Genomic DNA, 22,229 nt, shown 5'->3' on the forward strand with positions numbered 1-22,229 from the left:
TAAACATAGCTGATTTACAGTATAGTTCACTTAACTTGAGTTTTATTTATTTATTTATTTTTTTGCACTGTACTCAGTCTCCTGTATATTTACAAGTGTGGGGCAACTATGGCAGCAGAAACCTTTATTGATCTTGTTATAATTGCTTGAGGATTAAGATTTGATACTTGAAAAAAATGTTTAACTCATATCTTTTATAGCTAGGAGCCTTGGGAATTAAGAAAAAATTATGTCTTAAAGTAGGGTACGATTCAGGTAAGTTATGATCAGGGTCCTAGGCCCATTTCTCTGTACTTCCCTTGGCTTTTCACTTCACTAGATAAAAAGCAAGCTCTGTCCTCAGTTTGGCTTCCCTGAAGGAAGCTAGAGGCTATAGCAGGTCACAGCATCGCAGCCATCAATCGGCCATGTCATTGCAAGCAAGAGAGATTGTCTATGTCCTAGAATTCCCCAGGTCAAGTCCTGAGCTTAACAATGGTTGTTCTAATGTTGAACAAATCTATGTGTCTAAGTGACTGCCACAAGCTGACTGGTTTATGCCTGGATTACCTGTAACAGTTGTTAATGAAAGGGAGTAAGGCTTACCTTTATGCTTACCAGGGCCCTCTGCTGGAGTGGTGTCATGTGCTAGGTAATGGGGCAGAGATAGTTCCTGAAGAGAAAAATTTAATGTTTTCAGGCAGGGTTTTCCTAGGGGAATAGATGCTTAGGAGGCAATCACAAAATGTCTACTATTCTGGGGAATACCCTGTCAGATTTAAGAACTAGTTCTTAAATTAGGAGATAGTGGTGATAGTGGAAGAGTGTAGGGACAGAATCAATCTCCTCTTTCTTCTTCTATGATCTTTTCACATATCTTGACTTCTAGGATTATAATTTCTTTCTTATCTGGTTAAGACAGTTCTACACTATTTTATCAAAGAATCAGACACATAATTTAAAAAAAAATCCATCAACGTTAAAGTCATAGGACATAAATTTGGCGCCTGATTCAGTAAATAATTTATTCATTTTAAATCAGTTATTGAGATGATTTATTTCTGCTGCCTATATTTGGTTTAAGTGAAAAAAATTTTCCTTCTAAATGTCACACATCTTTTTAGGAATTTGCAATGAAGATCCAGATGATGATCTAAGGATGCAAAATGGCACAATCATTACGAATATGGAAGACATAGAATTATTTATTGAGAGCTGGGAAATTGAGAAATCATTTGAAGTAACAACGAGAAGGCCTGTTAGAAATTGTACTGAGCACGACTGCAGTCACTGCATTGAGTTATTAAATAGAAGAGTTTTCATCCCATGCCATAATGAAGTAAGTTGAAAGCAACCATAAATCAGAACTGTCATGTTAGACATGTTGAGAGTAAAAGCCAATAAATTCTTGTTCTTGCCATGATGTTCTTCTGCTGAGAATAGTTTATCCCCAAACCTCCTCTCAGTACACTTTGGAATTTAAAATCATTTACTGTTTATTGACTTATAGAAAGGAAGGATAATTATCTTTTCCCCCCATGTTTCTTTTTCTGAACTATATCTACAGCTTTCAAGAAAAATGAAATTTTTTCCTATGAATAAATGCCTCTAGGAGAAAGAGATGAATGCCATTTGATAACCCAGTATAGAAACCAAGACAGTGAGGCTTTAATCAATTCCTGGCCTCTTAGGTGCATACTTGTAATAGAATCTGTCATATATTCAATTTAATTGTTCTTTATTAGTCTTTAGGTGACTAGTAGATATTTTAAATAATCTGCATCGTTAAAAAAAGATCTGTTGTTAGAGACAAAAGACAGACAAATACATCATTTCGTGTCTCATTAAATGAAAAGTTAGTGAGATCAAGTACCTACTAGGCACTGTGTTAAACTCCTATGATACAAAGATGAGTAAGACCCTCTCCTTGCTCTCAAAGAGTCTAGAAGGAAGGCAAGTCTGTGAACAGATTAATCACAATATACAATATGGAGATGCATAGGAGCCCAAGTCGGGAGAAGACTTCCCAGAGTTTCAGACATCTTAATTATTTAGAAGGATGAGTTTGCCAGGAGAGAAGAAGGAGGAAGGGAGACCTAGGCCAAGAAAACAGTATGACAAGAGCAGGGTTGCTGGAAAAGGCCATGTTAGGAAAACACTGAAATAGCTTAGTGCAAGACTTACGGAGGGGCGAAGTCTGAGAAGGAGAGTGAGTGAATTGTCAAAGCAGAAGGAGTTCACTCTAGGACTTTCTGTGTTCGACCACCAAGCGTAGATGCCGTAGTTCTCAGCCTGCCCTCTATGAGTTCTCTGAGGGAAAAGACAAAGGATATGAAGTCATGGGATAAAAATGGTGTATCTTTCTGGAGCTTCAGTTTTACTCAGAGATTTGCAACAAAGTAAGTTTTAAATGTTTACATTTTAAAATGCATGCATATAAAAATGAAAAAAATAGCAAATACTTTTTAACTCATTTCAGTGTCATTGTAATCTGTCTTTTTAAAGCATAAGGACTTTCAAAAATTGCATTTTTAACTGGGAACTTAGAAGGTTTATTACATCAGGAAACTTTTCAGCTTGACTATTCAAGGCATAGTGAGGAACACAGGGTACCATTTAGTCTATAATAGCTCCAGCTTTCCCTTAGGTTCCTCCCAGTGAATTTGATGGTAAAAGAAAGGAATGCTTGACATTTCATTTTTCCGCTTCTAATCTTCATCCTCATTTGCAAATCTCCACATAGCGGGCAGATGATCTTTTGAAAATGGAAACATGATTGGATTATTTCTCTACCTAAAATCTTCAGTGTCTTTTAAACTATTTTTTAAATTAATTAATTAATTTATTTCTGGCTGTGTTGGGTCTTCGTTTCTGTGCAAGGGCTTTCTCTAGTTGCGGCGAGTGGGGGCCACTCTTCATCGCGGTGCGCGGGCCTCTCACTATCGCGGCCTCTCTTGTTGCGGAGCACAAGCTCCAGACGCATTGGATCTTCCCAGACCAGGGCTCGAACCTGTGTCCCCTGCACCGGCAGGCAGATTCCCAACCACGGCACCACCAGGGAAGCCCCCTTCAGTGTCTTTCACTTACCCTTAAAATATGCTCTAAATTTATCAGGGCTTATAATTTCCTCTATGCTTTGGCCTGCCTACTTTTCCAGCTTCCTCTTGTGCTACACTTTTCTTACTGGCTAAGCTCCAGGCATTTCAGTCTCCTTTCAACTGTTGCACTATTTCACGGTTTTTCCTGCAAATGGGCTTTTATGCTTGCAGTGTCCTAAGCTAGAATACTTCCCTCCTGTGATCTGTTTTAGCATGGTGACTCCTCTTGATTCAACACATAGGCTTTAACTATGAGATCCACAAGGCAGAGAACAGGTCTGTTTTAGTCACCTTTATATTCCTCATGAATAGTACAGTGCCTGATATATAGTTAGATGCTCAATAAACTGTGAAAGGATGCATAAATGAATGGATGAATGGAGGATACAGGAGAATCAGCTTTTGTGGGTTTAGTAGAGAAGGGTTACAATTTTTTTTTATATTGGAAAAATTAAGTCATGTGGGACTTCAAGGCTAAAATACCCAGAAAAAATTTGAAGCTATTCTAGATCTCAGAGGAGACCAGTTGAAGCCAGAGGTCAAGTTTGGGGAGTTATTAGTATATAGAGTTTTTAAAAATAACAGTAACTCATGTACGATGTGCCGGAGTCTGCTCTCTATACTTTCCATATATTAGCTCACAGCAATCTTAAGTAGTAGTAGGTTTATTATTAACTCTGTTTAACTTATGAAGAAACCAAGGTGAAGATGTAAATGCCCAAGATGGCAGTAGAAACTGTGGGAATGGGTGAGCCCAGGAAGAGTGTTTGTAGTGAGTAGACAGGGCAATCAAGGAAGGGGTCTAGACAAATACTCAGAATGAAGCAGGAAGAGGAGACAGCAATGAACAGATGGAAAGGCAGCAGAGTGTGGTGCTCTCAGTCAAGGGAGAGGGTTTTAAGACACAGGGGGCGTGCATGGCATCATACGCCTCTGAGAGGTTGGCGAGGTTTAGAATATCAGGGTGTTCCCTGGATTTGACAAGTAGGGGGCTCTTGATGATCATAGCAAGTATTCCATGAAAAGTGAAATGGTTGGAAACTGAGGAGATTCAACAGAGGAGACTAAAAAGGAAGTAATATCTTAGTTTTTATAGCTATGGACCTTGAAGAAAAAATGATAGGATATGAAAAATATTAAGTATTTTTATCTGACACTTTGACCTGTGTCCAAATTTAACATCTGAATGTAGATGCTTAGTATGTTTGCTGAATAAATGAGCAGAGAAAAATTGGAGTGAATGTTGTTACAAGTTAAATTATTTAGATTTCAGATATCTCTAGATCAAAATGAAACATAATCTGTAGAAAAAATGAGTTTCTAATTAAGTTGAGGCATGACAAATTACATAAATTATTTGACCAATGTTCAATATTAGTACACGATTTTTTGAGAAGCATTTATAACCTCATTTAATGGGCAGTGCCATGTATCATTACAGAAAGCTTTAGGAGCTTCCAGTTTTATCTGCAATAGATCAAAGTCTTATTCGGTATATAGAAAACATGATTGTAACCCAAAATGTAATATCAGAAATAGGTTTTTGCTAGGTCCACATACTCTGTTTCTTTTCCATCTTTATAAGATAGATTTATGTAGATTAGTACAGACAATATTTATCTTATCTAAAACTGTGTGTTTAAAAAATTATAAATTCAGAGGTGACATCTAATATTATGAAGCTTTGAAAATCTAAGGTCAAAGAGGAACTATAATGAATATTAACTTGCTACCTTTTGATTCTCCAAATAATTTAGTCTAGCTTAGGGCCTTCAGAGAAATAAAACAACATAACTTATCCCAAGGCACAATGTATCTCTAGGTTTCACCACAAGACTTTTGTGAAAAGATGTGGATCAATTATACCTATTTTTGGAACTATGAATGTGATGCCCTTTCTGCATATGTGGCTCTATGTAACAAGTTTGACATTTGCATTCCGTGGAGAACACCTGATTACTGCTGTAAGTAGTACACTTCAAACAATATTTTCCAACACTCAAATAACAGTCCAGTTTTTTGCATTCACTTCTTTCTTTTCCTTTTCATCACAAAATCATTTTTTTAAATTCATTTATTTATTTATTTTTAGCTGTGTTGGGACTTCGTTGCTGCATGCGGGCTTTCTCTAGTTGCCACAAGCGGGGGCTACTCTTCGTGGCAGTGCGTGGGCTTCTCATTGCAGTGGCTTCTCTTGTTGTGGAGCACGGGCTCTAGGCATGTGGGCTTCAGTAGTTGTGGCACGTGGGCTCAGTAGTTGTGGCTCATGGGCTCTAGAGCGCAGGCTCAGTAGTTGTGGTGCACTGGCTTAGTTGCTCCGCGGCATGTGGGATCTTCCGGGACCAGGGATCGAACCTGTGTCCCCTGCATTGGCAGGCGGATTCTTAACCACTGCGCCACCAGGGAAGTCCACAAAATAATTTTGTAAGAATAAAATGAATGTAAATGTAACCTCTAGTTAGGTCTCCCACTTAAGCAACTTCTGTTTTTATCCTGATCTAAATTTAAAGCAAGGGTGGGGGTCAAAAAGGTGGAGTAGGAAGACGTTGAACTCACCTTCTCCAACAGACATACCAAAATTACAGTTACTTACAGGGAAACCATCTATGAGAATGACCTGAACACTAGCAGAAAAGATATTCCACAGCAAAAGTCATAAAGAAGGAACACCACCAAGATGGGCAGGAAGGGCAGAGATGCGGTATAGTCAGGACCCACACCCTTTGGTTAGTGACCTATAAACAGGAGGTATATCACAATTGTAGACGTCCTTCCTAAGAAGTGAGGGGTCCAAGCCCCACATTGTCCTCCCCAGCCTAAAAGTCCTGTACCAGGAAGATGAGTCCTCAGAACTTCTGGCTTTGAAAACCAGCAGGGCTTATGTTTGGGAGAACTGGAGGGCTATAGGAAACAGAGACTCTGCTCTTAAAGGGTGTGCATAAATGCTCCAAGTCCCAGGGCAGAGGAAGTAGTTTGAAAGGTCACTGTGTCAGAACCACTTGCTGATCTTGGAGAGCCCACTGGAGAGGCAGGAGGCAACTGAGACTCGCCCTGGGGATGGAGATGCTGGCAGCATCCATTTTTGGGAGCTTATTCTACTGCAATAACACTGGTGCTGGCAAAAGACTGTTTTGGAATCCTCCCACTAGCCTATTAGTTCCAGGGGCTTCTCTGCCCTCCAGTGGGTCAGCACCAGCTGCAAGCCCTCCAGGCTGTGCAGACAGCCATGCAGAAAGCCTACCCCACCCTCCAGGGGCCCCCAGTCACTGCGGCATTGCAGCCAACCAGGCCAGGGGCCAGCCCTGCCTACCAGTGCACCCACAGTAGTTGGCACTGCCACAACAGAAGCGTGCACACAGCCTACATGGGGGGAACTGCTAGAGCATGCAGCTCTGGTGACCAGAGAGGAGTGTGCCCTCACAACAAAAACCAGAGCAAGACACCAAAGAAAAGAAAATTACAGGCCAGTACTACTGAGGAACATAGATAACAAAACTCCTCAACAAAACATTAGTAAACTGAATTCAGCAGCACATTAAAAGGATCATATGTCATGATGAAGTGTGATTTATCACAGGGATGCCAATGATGGTTCAGTGTCTGCCAATCAGTCAGTGTGATAAACCACATTACCAAATTGAAGAATAGAAATCATCTCAATAGGTACAAAAAAAGGTTTCTGACAAAATTCAACATCCACTTATGATAAAAATCTCTCAATAAAGTGGGTACAGAGGGAGCATACCTCAATATAATAAAGACCACATATGAGAAAACTACAGCCAACATCATACTCAATAGTGAAAAGCTAAAGGAGTTCCTCTAAGATCAGGAAAAAAACAAGGATACCCACTCTCACCACTTTTATTCAGCATAGTATCAGAAGTCCTAGGCACAGCAGTCAGACAAGAAAAAGAGATAAAGGTGTCCAAATTGGAAAGGAACAAGTAAAACTGTCACTGTTTGCAGATGACATAATACTATACCTAGAAATCCTAAAGACACCACCAAAATCTATTAGAACTAATAAATGAATTCAGTAAAGTTGCAGGGTACAAAATTAATATACATAAATCTGTTGTATTTCTGTACACTAATAACAAACTACCAGAAAGAGAAATTAAGAAAACAATCCCATTTACAACTGTATCAAAAATAACAAAATACCTAGGAATAAATCTAACCAAAGAAGTAAAAGACTTGTACTTGGAAAACTATAAGACATTGATAAGAGAAATTGAAGATGACAAAAACAAATGGAAACATGCCATGCTCATGGATTGGAAGAATTAATATTGTTAAAATTATCATTTACCCAAAATAATCTAGAGATTCAATGCTAACCCTATCAAAGTACCAAAGGAATTTTTTACAGAACTAGAACAAATAATTCTAAAATTTGTATGGAAACACAAAAGACCTCAAATAGCCAAAGTAATCTTGAGAAAGAAAAAAAAAGCTGGAGGTATCACCTCCCCTGATTTCAAACTATACTACAAAGCTATAGTAATCAGAATAGTATGCTACTGGCACAAAAACAGACACATAGATCAACAGAACAGAATAAAGAGCCCAGAAATAAAACCACACTTATATGGTCAATTAACCTATGACAGGAAGCAAGATGTATTTGGGGAAAGAAAGCCTCTTCAATAAATGGTGTTGGTAAAACTGGACAGCGGCATGCAAAAGAATCAAACTGGACTACTTTCTCAAACCATATACAAAAATAAACTCAAAACAACTAAAGACTTAAATGTAAGCCCTGAAACCATAAAATTAGACGAAGATATAGGTAGTATGCTTTTTTGACATCAGTCTTAGCAATTTTTTTTGAATATGTCTCCTCAGGCAAGGGAAATAAAAGCAAAAATAAACAACTGGGACTAAATGAAACTAAAAAGCTTTTGCACAGCAAAGGAAACTATCAACAAAATGGAAAAGCATCTTAGTGAATGGGAGAAGATGTTTGCAAAATATATGTCTGCTAAGGGGTTAATATCCAAAATATCCAAAATACTCATATAACTCAACATCAAAAAACAAACAACCCAATTAAAAAATGTGTAGAAAAAAAAAATGTGTAGAGGATCTAAATAGACATTTTTCCAAAGAAGGCATACAGGTGACCAACAGACACATGAAAAGGTGCTCAATATCACTAACCATCAGAGGAATATAAATCAAAACCACAATGACATACCACCTCACACCTGTCAGAAAGGCTGTCATCAAAAAGACAAAAATAACAAGTGTTGGTGAGGGTGTGGAGGAACGGCAACCCTCCTGCACTGTTTGTGGGTTTGTAAACTGGTACAGCCACTATTGAAAATAGTATGGAGTTTCCTCAAAAAACTGGAAATAGCATATGGCCCAGAAATTTCACTTTTGAGTATTTACCTGAAGAAAACAGAAATACTAACTCAAAAAGAAATATGCACCCCTATGTTCATTGCAGCATTATTCACAATAGCCATGAAATGGAAACAACCTAAGTGCCCATCTATAGATAAATGGATAAAGAAGAAGTGGTATATATACAATGGAATACTACACAGCCATAAAAAATGAAATATGGCCATTTGCGACAACATGGGTGGATCTAGAAGGAATTACGCTAAGTGAAATATGTCAGACAAAGAAAGACAAATACTGTATGATCTCATATATGGAATCTAAAAAACAAAACAAACAAAACAAAAATAGATTCATAGATAATAGAGAACAAATGGGTGGTTGCCAGTGGGGAGGGGTGAAATAGGTGATAGGGATTAAGAGATACAAACCTCCAGTTATAAAGTAAATAAGCCTAGGTGATTTAATATACAGCATAAGGAATATGGTCAGTAACATTGTAATAACTTTGTATGTGGACAGATGGTTGCTAGACTTATTGTGGTGATTATTTCATAATGTATGCAAGTGTCAAATCACTATGTAGTACACCTGAAACTAACGTAATATTGTATGTCAACTATATTTCAATTTGAATAAATGAATGAATGGATTTAAAGTAGGCCTCAATTCTCCCAAAAGAAAACCTAGTCCACAAATGTTAGTTAGCAAAATAGATTGAAATATTGAAGAAATCACAGAGGTTTGAAGGGGATTTTAATCTTATATCCTACAGCACACTTTGCTGGTCCTCATTCAACCTGCCTCTCTTTCCCATGCTTGTCCTTACACGTTGTATGTGGAGAGGTTGGAGATTTTTCTTCCCCCTTTTCCTTCTTCCTAACATAATATCTACATCCTAGAAACCAATCTTTCTGGCTTTCTTTGATTAATATCTAGGTTCAATATTTTGCCAGATACATGTTTGTATTTCCTTTTTCTTTTATATTTATCCTTTACCCATTTTTATACATAGGGCTCAAGCTTTCTCATCAAGTTATAACTTTTCATACAAATTTTTTATTAAACTTTTCAACAATCTTGGGCACATTTTACCAAAAATATTGTTAATTTAATTATAATCATTCAATGGTAAAAGATTTTCAAAATGAATGTTACTAAAATGCTCAAAATAAAAGGTTTTCATCCCCCCCCCAAAAAAAGAATAAAATGCACAGATAAAGAATAATATATCATAGACACCAGTTACATGACTCCACTTCAGAAATAAAGCAGCTCCTGGTGTGCTCTCTCCTATCCCTTTCCTCTCCCTACTCCCCCAGAGGTACTCACTATTCAAGAGTGGGGTTACTTGATTCACTGGGAACATACAACATCTTCAGTTTTACTATTACAATCGTTCTCTACTGAGATGTTACAAATTTACACCTCCACCAGCTGCATGTTCATTTTTTAACGGTATGACTTTTTAAGATCACTGAAAATCAACAAGAATTTTCTGAAACATCATTTAGAAACTGCTCAGCAATGGTAGTTTCTTTTGACAGTGAAGGATTAAGCCTAAATACGCGGGATTTTTCTTTTCTATGACTTGGTTGAGTTGCATATTTAAAACATATTTCTGTGCTTATTCTGTGTGGACTGTTGTATCTCCTCCTACTGCACAGAGCAGTAACTTCATAATAGTTGACTCTATATTTATGCCAACCAAATTTGGGCTGCGTTTTGGTCATATTTATTTGATATAAATCAGATGAATTTTTCCTGCTATAGCATAATACTAGCTGGACACCTGGAAGATGCTCAGAAATACTCATTGATTGTTTTGTTTCTAATTTATAGTTAAGTAATACATGAAATATGGACTTTGAGGAGACTGAAAATGTGCAAAATTTATTTTCAGAAAGAAAACTAACATTTCTTCCTTTTACTAGAATTCAAGTAGGTCACTTTTATCATTAGCAAATTCCACAAATCCTCTATTATTTATAGCTCTGAGTTGCCCAGAGGGGAAGGAATATCAACCCTGCGTGCGACCTTGTGAAGCAAGAACGTGTCTGAACAGATGGTTCTATGGACACTCTTCATGTCTGAATTTAAGAGAAGACTGTGCGTGCAAAAATGGAACCATTCTTCACAGGCCAGAGTCAACTCAGTGCATTCCAGAGAAAGAATGTGGTAAGCAGAGAAGTACAAAATGACATCTTAGGGACCCAGCAAATAAATAATACTTTTTTAGAACTTGGAGAGATGTGCTGAGAAAGATTGATTAAAGGTCATCTAAGTGTTGGAAAGGAAGAGAGTATGTAGTTTGATATTAATATGATTTCAGTTGAAGTTACCAGAATTAGGGGCTTCGGTGGTGATATGTTTTAATCTATACTTATGCCTATAATAACTGGAAAAGAATATGGCAAATAAGAATGAAGAGAATAGTATGTGGACTGAATTGAAAGTTCAATTATTTCATGTATTAATGATTCAGCTTTACCTCTATGAGCCTGAGGTTATGCATCTGTAAAATGGGGAAAATAATAGGACTTATCCCACAAGGTTAGTGTGGGGATACATAAAATAATAGAGTTTTGTAACAGTGCCTAGAGAAAAATAAACACTCAAGAAATTTCAGAAAGTGTTGTTATCTGGGAGAAAACATTGAGTATTTCTACTTTCATTTTCAAACCATTTTATCCTGACACATTGTCTCCGTGGTGGTTGTGGATAAAAAAGGGCCCAACTGAGAAAACTTCAGTACAGTACTTTATCTATCATAGGGCTCATTGTTATGGTCAGAAGTAATGCTAGTAATTCAAGGGAAAGGCAAGTAGAAGTGAAATGCATATATCGTTTCAGAAAAAAGTTTGTGTTTGCCACTGAAGAAAGTATTTGTGGAAGAATTTGAGAATATACATGGTTATATTTGTTTTTAGGGACCTGTGAGATTGGTTTGGTAGTAAATAAAGTAAGAGAAATTCACTGGAGGCTGGGAATATGGTGGTCACTTCATTTATCTTTATTATTCCTTAAAAGAACTACTAGAGGGCCATATTTATCATTATGTAAAACATTCATAATAAAAGTAATAGAGTCACTAAATAATATTTTGCTTGACTACCTACTTTCTACATTTAGATTTTAAAGCTGAAATGTTTTGAATTTTGATATGACAAACATGTTAATGTGAGGTAGAGACTACCTCGTTTTCTAATACCACTCAGTTTTAATAGTTGATATTTTAAAACCAACTAAAATTTATGTTACTAAGTTTGTTCAAGCTAAATAAATTGTATTAACAAGACTTGAATAAAAAATAATTAACAAATCATCTTATTTATAGAAGAGGACATACAAATTTACAGATAGCTGTAGAAGGGAAAAATATTTTCTGTGGACTATAAAAATTTCATTAAAGAAAAATGTAAGCTAGTAGCTGGTGAACAAAAAAGAAGAAGCTGAGAAAGGGTAGATAATGTGACATGTTACCTGTGTCACTGGGCCAAGTCACAGTCTGAAATCAAAACATCACAGCTTGGTTTATTTTCGTGCCCAGGTTCTAAGTAATATAACATTGACTATCTTTTTAAGCGTGCACTGATAGTGAAGACCAGCCTCGAACTGCTGGGGAGGTTTGGAATGGGGGCATTGACGAATGTGCCCTGTACAAATGTTTGGAGAATGGAAGTATTATTCCCATAGAACCTGATTGTGATGAAGAGCCCTCGCCAATTTGTGAACGAGAAGCTGAAGTCGTCCTGGGCTTCTTTGATAAGTGGACCTGCTGTTCAAAGGAAGTTTGCAGTATGTATGCAGGCTGAAGCCTTACAGTCTGTTAATGCCACAAAATATGTTGATATTCTTTGTGAAAAACCAGGGCAGGCATGATGCTTGGTGTTAAAAAAAATGTATGGGGTTAAAGTAACAATGAAAGTATTGCCATAAATGTCACCTACACTTTCTCAAAGCAAGTTTTACCTCATTATAGTTTTGTTGATTTTGCAAACAGACATGCAAAACTCTGGCTATTATCAAATAATAATATTCAGAAATACATGAAGATAAAAGATCTGGGAATCTTTGACTTATGACAATCAGGGGTCAAAGACAACAATAGGTAACCTTAACTCTGCTGCCTTTTCACATATGACCATTCTATGAGCTGAATGGTTTAATTTGTAGTGTAAAAACATGCATAGTGAGAATCATTTCCCTGCTTTGAGTTAGAAACACAGGATTTTAGTTGTGTTCACAAATTTTTTAATACTTCTGTTTATTTCCAGGCTGTGACATGACTTTGTGTGAAACTGCCATTCCAACATGTACAAATAGTCAAAAATTGATCTTTGGCCATAGCCCTCTTTCTTGCTGTCCACAGTACCAATGTGGTGAGTAATTAATTAGGAAAAGTAAGAATGAGGTTCACTGTTCAGAGTAGCGGATTAAATTCACATTTTTGTGTCTACAAGGAAATTTATTATAAAAGATTGTTTGCAGAGCTGTCTTGCTAAAGGTAGCCTTTTAAAAAGCTGCAATTTCTTTATAAATATGTATATATATGAACTTCAAATCTATTTATTATATAAATATATATATATATAATTAACTCATTTTAAAGACCTTAATTTCAGTGGAAATACGTATTTTGAATGTATGTATTTGTATATTTTAAATGTAAATAATTTGCCATTTCCTATATATTTCTGCTAAGATTTTATAGCAGGATATATATATATATATATATATATATATACACACACACAGACACACACACACACACACAGAGATGATTAGTCATACATATGATTAATAGAATGTTATATCTATTTTTAAAATGTCTATTTACATATATTTTATATGTAAAAGTATTTATTTTATATATAAATAACCTGCTATTTCCTATATATTTCCGCTAAGATTAAGATTTTTTTAATGAGCTAATTATCACTAAATTCAAAGAGAACTGAGCCACACTATTTCATTTATTTATTGTCTCACTCTATACACATTTCCAAATATCTCTGGAATGTTTCTGCAGAATGTGACCCATTCAAATGCCCCAAAATTGCAGTGCCAGAATGCAGAGAAGACCAGTTCATGATTCAGGTTCAACAGGAAGAGACTTGCTGCTTTCCTCCTGCCTGTGGTAAGCATTCTGTGAGGTCATTTCCTGGAAGAGGGAGGATCTAGGGAAAATCTCTCATTTCATGTGAATTTCATGGGACTCAATGGTAACCAATATTCTGCTGATATACTCTTAAAATTCAACTGAACAAGAATAGCAGAAAAGAAAGTACAGCATTTTAAATGATTCTTGACAATTATTTCAATTAGTACTACTTTTCCCTATCGACAAAGACTATGTATATCATTGAAAACATGATCAAGATAATATAATCAATTAAAAAAAATAAGGCTAGCACCTAGTTCTTTTCAGAGGAAAATTTAGCCCTGGCTTTCCTGAATAACCAGCTAAATAAACGACTCTGCTAAGCAGCCTACCTCTTTAAAACTTCATCTCCTGTATATCCTGTGTAAGCAGATGATCTCGAAAAGAGAATGGTAGAAATAAATGAAAGGTGTCTGGGAAATGACTGAATTTGAGCTATATATTCTGTCTGACGAACTAGACTTTGAAAAATAAAGAATTCTCTTTTCCATTTCATTGAGGAATTATATCAAAGGCTGTTGATTAATGTAGGTTTCAGATAAACCTATGTAGATCAAAGCACTTCTTTTTGTATCATTTAAGGTTCTTTGACTGCAGTGGCAACAACTGATTGATTCCAGCTAGCTTAAGCACAACCAATTATTGGGACAGTTGGGGAATCAAGATTTTGTAGAATCAAGATGAAGCATTCAGCCAAGCCCTGGGAAGGAGGGAAACCAGCTTCTCTAGGTGGCAGTCACTAATGATTGAGTCAGCAACATCCGTTTCCTGTCTTGATGTGCCTTTATTTATGACTCAAATGCTATAGAAAGACATTCTCATTCGTCTAAAGTGGGTTTTTCCTACACATGGGCCTGGTAAGAGTGAGGCACCTTTATTAAGGGTCACTCCAAGACTGCATAGGTGAGGCATTTCCTCAAGTTCATTAAGAGAGTTGTTATCAAAGTTGGAAGAGGGAGGCTAAGAGCTCAGAAGAACAGGTGCCTACTACATTGTTCATTCATAGGAGTGATCAAGAGTAGTGAACTCAGAAAACTTAAATAAGTAAATCAATGGTATTTTGATCCTAGTAAGAACAAATTACTCCTGAAATCTTATATTTCTGGTAAGATGGTTCTTCTGTATCACTGTGCTTGGGAAAGTATAAAGCAATACACTCAGATAGTATTATTGTTTTTATGCCCAAATAAGGAGATCCGTTTATTAAATCCTTATTTTCCTTGCTTCCTATTTTGTTACATAGTGTATTTTTATTTTGATTTTATATGTGTACAGTAATCTGAACTGATAACTAGTTTGTTTTTAGCTCAGCTGTGACTTTGCCTTTTTGTTTCACCTTTAGTTTGCAAATCCTGCACTGAACCTATTCCACTATGTACTGACGGAGAATTTCTCACTGTGGATCTTAATACTACACACTTCTGTTGTCCTCAGTATTACTGTGGTAAGTATATTTTAACTAATTAAAAATATCTAGGTATGTTCAATATTTAAGAAGGCCAGTGCATGTTAATTGTACTGTTATATGAGACCTTAGTTGAGTTCTAGCATATTAAATACATGTAATGTTTCCATACATCTAAGAGTGCTTCTTGGACAGTATCGTTACTTCCCCAAAATAGATGATGACTTTTCTCATCATCCTAGACTTTCTAGATATACATGTGATTCCATACCCTCTTCACCTCCTTTCTCTTCTTGCCCCGCTGCCATTTCTCAGGGCTCTTAACCTGGTGAGGGTGTCCTAGTTCTACTACTGTTGTTGTATCTGCTTGTGAGTCATTTGTTCTGTCCTTACCAACACACTGCAATTGGGCGGTGGGAGAGGCAGCTCTGGGGAGATCCAAGTCCATGTATCACATCAGTAATGGCAGTGAACTAAATGGGAGCTAGTGAAAACTAGCAACTACATGAAGTTAATCTTTACTCATGTTATTTTTCTGTTTAGTGTGTGAGCCAAATCTTTGTCCTACGCCACTACTCAAATGTGCCCAAGATATGAAACTTGTGAAAGAAAATGTACTTGGTCAATGCTGTCCAACATGGCACTGTGGTAACTAATTTTCATATTTTAAAGTTTTATTAGAATGTATTAATATATTTGACCAATATAAATATGTTGTTTTTTGCCTTTTAGAATGTAGCTGTGAAAATCTTGTTATGCCAACTTGTGAAGTGGTAAGAACACATATTTTTATTGAATTTTAATATAATATAAATCAGTTTATTCTTCCTTTATTGCTTTCATTTCTGATTTCTTTTCAGAGTTAATAGAATTATTCTCTTTAAGTTGTACTGAAGTAGATTAAATCTTCTCTGATATTAGGGAGCAGTCAACATTTTAAATTATACTTGAGACAGGAAAGTGCAATCAATATGTTATTTTTTTTTCCACTGGTGACTGAATCTACCAGTCTTATATCTACTTAAGTTCACTGGTCTTAAAATAAGCACAGTATTGAAAATATATTACCTCAATAATGAAAGGTTTCCCAGTGATTCTTGAAGAAAGTGCACTAACAATGCATCTGTTTCAGAGGAGGAGGGGGTATAAACATGTAACTAACTGTACCTTGTTAGGGGTTATGTATGAACATGCAAACCTTACAGAAATTCCAAAAATTTAATTTTTAGAAATAATAATTATGACTCTGGTATCACTTATTTAATCATTAGATGGAGGTTATGGTGCTTTACAAGTCTTTTTTTTTTTTTCTTTAAATATTTTCCTCCACAGTATGCCTCTAAGACTTGAGAAAGATAATATATTCCTGGCCTTATTTATCAAAGAAGACATGTTTTCTTTCACAAAGATTTTCTTTTTCTTTTCCTTCTCAAACAATGTGTATCATTAGAAACTCGTTCAGACTTTTCAGGCCAAGGGTATATTCTGGGGAATAAATGAGGCACTTTTTAAAGTAACAGAACCCTTCTTAGGATGCCACTGTTTCATTTAAAAAGCAGGGTGCAAAGTTTCAGCTATGCGGGATGGATAAATGCTGGGAGAACTGTTGTACAGCATAGTGACTATAGTTAACAGCACTGTATTGTAGACTTAAAAATTTGCCAAGAGGGTAGAGCCCACGCTAAGTGTTCTTACCACAATATAATAATAATCATAAATAAGAGAGTGGGAGGAAACTTTTGGAGTTAATGGATAGGTCTATGGCACGGTGATATTTCATGATGTATACTTATCTCCAAATTTGTCAAGTTGTATACATCAATTATGTACAGCTTTTTGTATGTCAAATAAATTAATTAAATTGTATTTTAAAAAAGCATTAATCTAACATTTACTCTAATGATGAGTTACCATCTGTGATTTGCATAGAATGTTTAAGCTTTACAAGTAACTTTCATAAAAATTCTCTTGGATTATTTTGTGTATACACTATATACATACACCTACAGAAAAGAGTAGAATTATGATATTGTATTTTTCTCAAGTTCTTCACAGTTTACATAACAAGTTTTGTATATTATTTCATTGAATCTTCACAAAGTAGATATATTTAGCTCATTTCATAAGTAAGAAAACTGAGGTCTAGAGAGAGTAAATGATAGACTGAGATCTTCAGGAATTAGACCAAGGGCTGTGTCTAAACGCCCATGCAAGGCAATTTATTTTTAACATTCCTTGTTCTACAAAAGTATTGACCTGACCCATTGTTCCTGAAATTGCTAAATATTTGTTTCAGTGTCTAAGATGATATATTTTTAAAAATCACATTAGTTTATTTGCAGAGACAACAAATGCCTTTCAACCTAAAGAGTCTGTTAGGTCTTTGTAGTATTTCTTTTTTTAATAACAGCTTTATTGAAATATAATTCACACACCATACAATTCAACCATTTAAAATGTACAATTAAATGGTTTTTATTATGTTCACAGATTGTGCAAGCATCAACACAATCAATTTTAGAACAAATTTATTACCCTCTGCCACAAGAAACTCTGTACCTTTTAGCAGTCACTTATTTTCCTCAAAACTTCCTAGACCTAGGAAATCTCTAATACATTTTCTATCTGTGTCTATAGATTTTCCTATTCTTAATATTGCATATAAATGAAATCATATAACGTGTGGTCTTTTGTGATTCCTTTCACTTAGCATAACGTTTTCAAGGTTCATCTGTGTTGTAGGATGTATCAGTACTTCATTCCTTTTTTTTTTTTTAAATGAACTTTTGATCTTCTCCTTATTTATTTATTTATTTATTTATTTATTTATTTTTGGCTGTGTTGGGTTTTCGTTTCTGTGCGAGGGCTTTCTCTAGTTGCGGCAAGCGGGGGCCACTCTTCATCGCGGTGCGCGGGCCTCTCACTGTCACGGCCTCTCTTGTTGCGGAGCACAGGCTCCAGACGCGCAGGCTCAGTAGTTGTGGCTCACGGGCCCAGTTGCTCCGCGGTATGTGGGATCTTCCCAGACCAGGGCTCGAACCCGTGTCCCCTGCATTGGCTTATTGACAGATTCTCAACCACTGAGCCACCAGGGAAGCCCCATTCCTTTTTACTGTTAAATAATACTCCATTTTATGTATATAACCAGACATTTGTCCAAATAAAGGTATGCAATGGCCAATAGCACATGAAAAGTTCCTTAACATCATTAGCTATCAGTTAAATGAAAATCAGAACTACAGTGAGATATCACTTCACACTCACTAAAATGACAGATATTAATACATGTTGGCAAGGATGTGGAGAAATTGGAACGCTCATACACTGCTGGTGGAAATATAAAATGGTACAGCTGTTTTAGAAGACAGCCTGGTAGTTACTCATAAGGTTAAATATATAGTTACCATATAACTCAGCAATTCCACTCCTAGGTACTTATCCACGAGAAATGAAAACATATGTCCAGACAAAAGCTTGAATGTTCATAGCAGCACTGGTCATAATAGCTAAAAAGTGAAACACTTTGAGGTGATTTTGCTACTGACTTTAAAGGAGAGGAATGCTTACTTGAGAGAAAAAAAATACCATCATATTTGATGTAATATTAAGTATTGGTAGAACAATCAGGAGTTATTTCCTCTGGGTGAAACTGGGTACTTAAGAGAATAGAAGTGTAACTAAATATGTGAATAAGATCTCAAAGGAAACAAGTTAGGAAGGAAGAATAGAAGATTTAAGCCTAAGCATGAGAGGACACAGTGGGCATTGTGGCTCTAACTATTGAAAAACAGGTAAGTGACTTAAAAGAGTTAGTGAGAGCCTTATCTAATCTTTTGGAGTAATTTATGCAGTGGGAGAGTTTGATTTATTATTATTTTTAACTTTGTATTTCTAATATTTTATTTCCAATCCCATTAGAATTGTGTAATGACTAAAAGTCATAAAACATCAAAGGCGTTAATGTCTATGAAACTACTTTACAACTTGTAAAGCACTATAAAAAGTGAGATATTATTAGCTTATGGAGAAAAGTGCCTTTTATATATTACTATGAATTTGAGTTATTTTTTGTGTCAAGAATCAAATTAGTTTTTATTACTGATGTCATATGAAAATTAAACACACCCAGGAAAAGTTGATGTTTAAAATACAATTCTTGAAACTTTAAGCCTGAGTCCTACACTTGAGAAGAACCTATAACATTTCCCTAGTAGGAAAAAGTTTAAGCATTGGTCATGACAGCAATTTACTAACAGCTAAAGGTTATAGCACTTTCTGTACATCAGCTTGTTTTAAGCTCTTTACATATATTGATCCATTTATTTCTTTCAACAGTTCTGAGGCAGATGGTATTATTATCCCCATTTTACAGATGAGGAAGGTGAGGAGCAGACTGGCTAAGTAATCTGCCCTAGGTGACAGAGCTATTAAGTAGCAGAGCATGACTGGCACAAGGGCAGTCTTGTTCCTGTGCCTGTGCTATTAATCATTGTACTACACTCTTCTGCTCTTGTTTTATATGCTAAAGCAGCCTTGCTCTGATGCAGATATCAGAGTTCTGGACCACCTCTATAGAGCAGATCAAGAACATTTTCATCAAGAGAATTTTCTAGGGTTAGCAAGCATTCTTTTATCTCTAATTGCCCACTAGAAGCTCAGAATCTAACAATATAATTTTAAAGTTAGGACAAATCATAAAGATCATCTTATCCACCTTCACTCATTTAATAGATAAGGAAATTTAAGTTTAGAGAGATTGAGTGGTCTATGATCACATTTTTATTGTGAGTATTTTCTATAGGCTACTGATTAAATGACCACTGGGTTAATCAAAGCTTGTTCACTGTCAAATATTTTTATGAACTTGCTATGTGGCTGTGGGGTAGGAAACTTATTAGATGTTATATTGTGCATTTTTTTACAATGGTAATATAATAAGCCATATTAATAAGTCAGATAATAATATCTTTCTAATAGGGAGAATTTCCTGCAATAGACCGCAACTTTCAGAGTAACTGTGGATGTGTACAGTACCTCTGTGGTAACTATGTGTTTTGAAACTTTTAAATGATAATGAATATTATTGATATCTGTTGTTTACTATGAATAAATTAAAAATAAGTTTTGAGATGTATTACACATTTTAAGCCATTGGCCAGTTTTTAAGTATAAAAAGTGTACTTTTTATTTTTCAATTTCCTCTTTTGTAATATTCCTAAATGTTCTGAGAAACTTGATAACAGGATATAAAAATGATTCTTTTTCAGAGGCTTCACAGAATTTAAAGTTGATGCCAGGGTTCTTTTTAGTGTATATAATTTAATTTAAAAATAGACAACATCTAAAAGTCAGAGATTTTTGCTCACTGTTTTATTATTGATATTAACACTGCAAAGCATAAGGTTGATTTTTCTATGAAATAACAAATCTTCATATTAAGTATTAGTAGGTTAATAGAAAATAAACTTTTGTTCAATAGCTTAAAACTTTTGTATTTTTATATGGGAGAAGAGTTAAATCCAATGTTGGCGAGGCACAAAGAGCTTCTGAGCTGTATTCTTCATCACTATTCTAGCCTACTATAAGCCACTTTTAATGATGTGATAGCACATTATATCACCTACCTTCATCATAAAGTATGATTTATATGACTTTATTTTGCAACACAAAAAATTGAAAATTTTCTCTCAAAATAACAAAAAACATGAAAGGTTACACAATCCCTTCATGAAGAGACCTACTGTTACTGATTTAGATTTTGCCTCCATTTATATCCACTCCCCAAAATTGTCATGTTATGTTTCCAGAAGAGGGAACAGCAAGTAGCTTGATGATCACTTTGGGCTAAAATTCTGGAATCTGCTATAAAGTATAGTTTTCAGAGGAAGTTCAAACAGTGTATAGCAGTTGAGTTTAGGAATCAATTTCTTACTCTATGTTAAGGAATAAATGCTACATTCATTATTAAGTGAACTCTTGAGCTGTTAACAATATATAAAGGTAAAGGTCTTTACTGGTTTTGAAAAAATTGCACATCACAATAAAAACATAGACTTAAAAGTTCCAATGATCAATTAATAAAAAACTTAATATAGTACTTTTTGTTGACTTTTTTTCTTTTCTTAGAAAAGGATGATGTGTGTGTGTTTCAAGAAGTATCAGTATTGAATCCTGGCCAATCTATGATAAAGTATTTGGAAGGGGACTTTTGTTACATGGTAGAGTGTCTAGAAGAGAAAGATAACCATACAGGCTTCCACACTTTGAATTTTACAATGTTGAATTGTTCAAAAGAATGTGATGTTGTAAGTATTCTTTATAAGTCATTCTGGTGAGAGTTAATTAATCTTTAAATGGCAGCTGTAGAATTTAAATGAGTGAATACTCCATAAGTTAAAAATATACACTTGAATAGTTCTTTAATAATCTGTTAATTTGTAGCATATCTATATAATGCAGTTTCCTTTTCCTGTGTATAACCTTGAGCTTCAGGAATCTTATTACCTATACAGCTTGTTTGACCTGAGCTTGTTAAATCTACTTGATGAATCTTGGCTGCTAGATGTAAAGGTTAACATCTACTTCACTTCTAATACAGCTATATAAAGTCAGTTATTATTTGAAGTGCTTCAAATTCAGCTTCAGAAATGCTTTACAGGTGTTCTGAGACAGCATAGGTTATATTGGGAAGCACTTTCAGAATGAATTCATTAAAAATATCAGTATTGTTGTTGGCTAATTCAAATTATTATTATTACGCACAGCACCAGGTATACACTCCATCGCCAAGTGATTATGATTGTTGTGGTATCTGCAAAAATGTATCCTGCAAATTTCAAATGGAAAATGGAACATCAGTTATATATGAGGTATGAATTTCTTCATTCCTAAAATGTGCTCCACGGAGGGTAGCTGTCTGTGCTATTTTCTAAAGAAGCTGTTCCCATAAATTTGAAAAATATCACTCACACACACACATAGTGTTCTGCATACAACAAGCACACCCATATACAGCATGCTTACAACACACAAGACAGTTACATTTTAAAGTATCTGATTCCTGTTGTAAAGGAGCATGTTAAAATGGTTTCTCAAACTTATTTTATCATAGATCCTTACTTTTTTCCCCAGATGTTAGGAATGGACTTTGAGAAATGTTGATTTCTAATAATTAGAACAAAGGAAAAGAACAATGTTATATTATTCACTCATTTGAAATGAAACATTT

At 35.4% G+C, this 22,229-nt stretch overlaps 1 protein-coding gene across 2 annotated transcripts in view; it reads left to right on the forward strand.

Annotated features, from left to right (window-relative positions):
* OTOGL (otogelin like) overlaps positions 1-22,229 on the forward strand; it is a 148,495-nt gene that overhangs the window by 116,641 nt on the left and 9,625 nt on the right. For both annotated transcript variants that reach the window (XM_059936589.1, XM_059936590.1), the window contains 12 exons: positions 1,104-1,318; positions 4,900-5,041; positions 10,425-10,610; positions 12,018-12,230; positions 12,710-12,814; positions 13,465-13,572; positions 14,939-15,040; positions 15,545-15,649; positions 15,734-15,774; positions 19,979-20,042; positions 21,128-21,306; positions 21,766-21,870. In XM_059936589.1, the coding sequence (XP_059792572.1) occupies positions 1,104-1,318; positions 4,900-5,041; positions 10,425-10,610; positions 12,018-12,230; positions 12,710-12,814; positions 13,465-13,572; positions 14,939-15,040; positions 15,545-15,649; positions 15,734-15,774; positions 19,979-20,042; positions 21,128-21,306; positions 21,766-21,870 (1,565 nt within the window). The remainder of the gene's footprint in view (positions 1-1,103; positions 1,319-4,899; positions 5,042-10,424; positions 10,611-12,017; positions 12,231-12,709; positions 12,815-13,464; positions 13,573-14,938; positions 15,041-15,544; positions 15,650-15,733; positions 15,775-19,978; positions 20,043-21,127; positions 21,307-21,765; positions 21,871-22,229) is intronic.

This window comes from Balaenoptera ricei, chromosome 10, assembly GCF_028023285.1.
Source record: "Balaenoptera ricei isolate mBalRic1 chromosome 10, mBalRic1.hap2, whole genome shotgun sequence".
NCBI classification, from domain to species: Eukaryota; Metazoa; Chordata; class Mammalia; order Artiodactyla; family Balaenopteridae; genus Balaenoptera; species Balaenoptera ricei.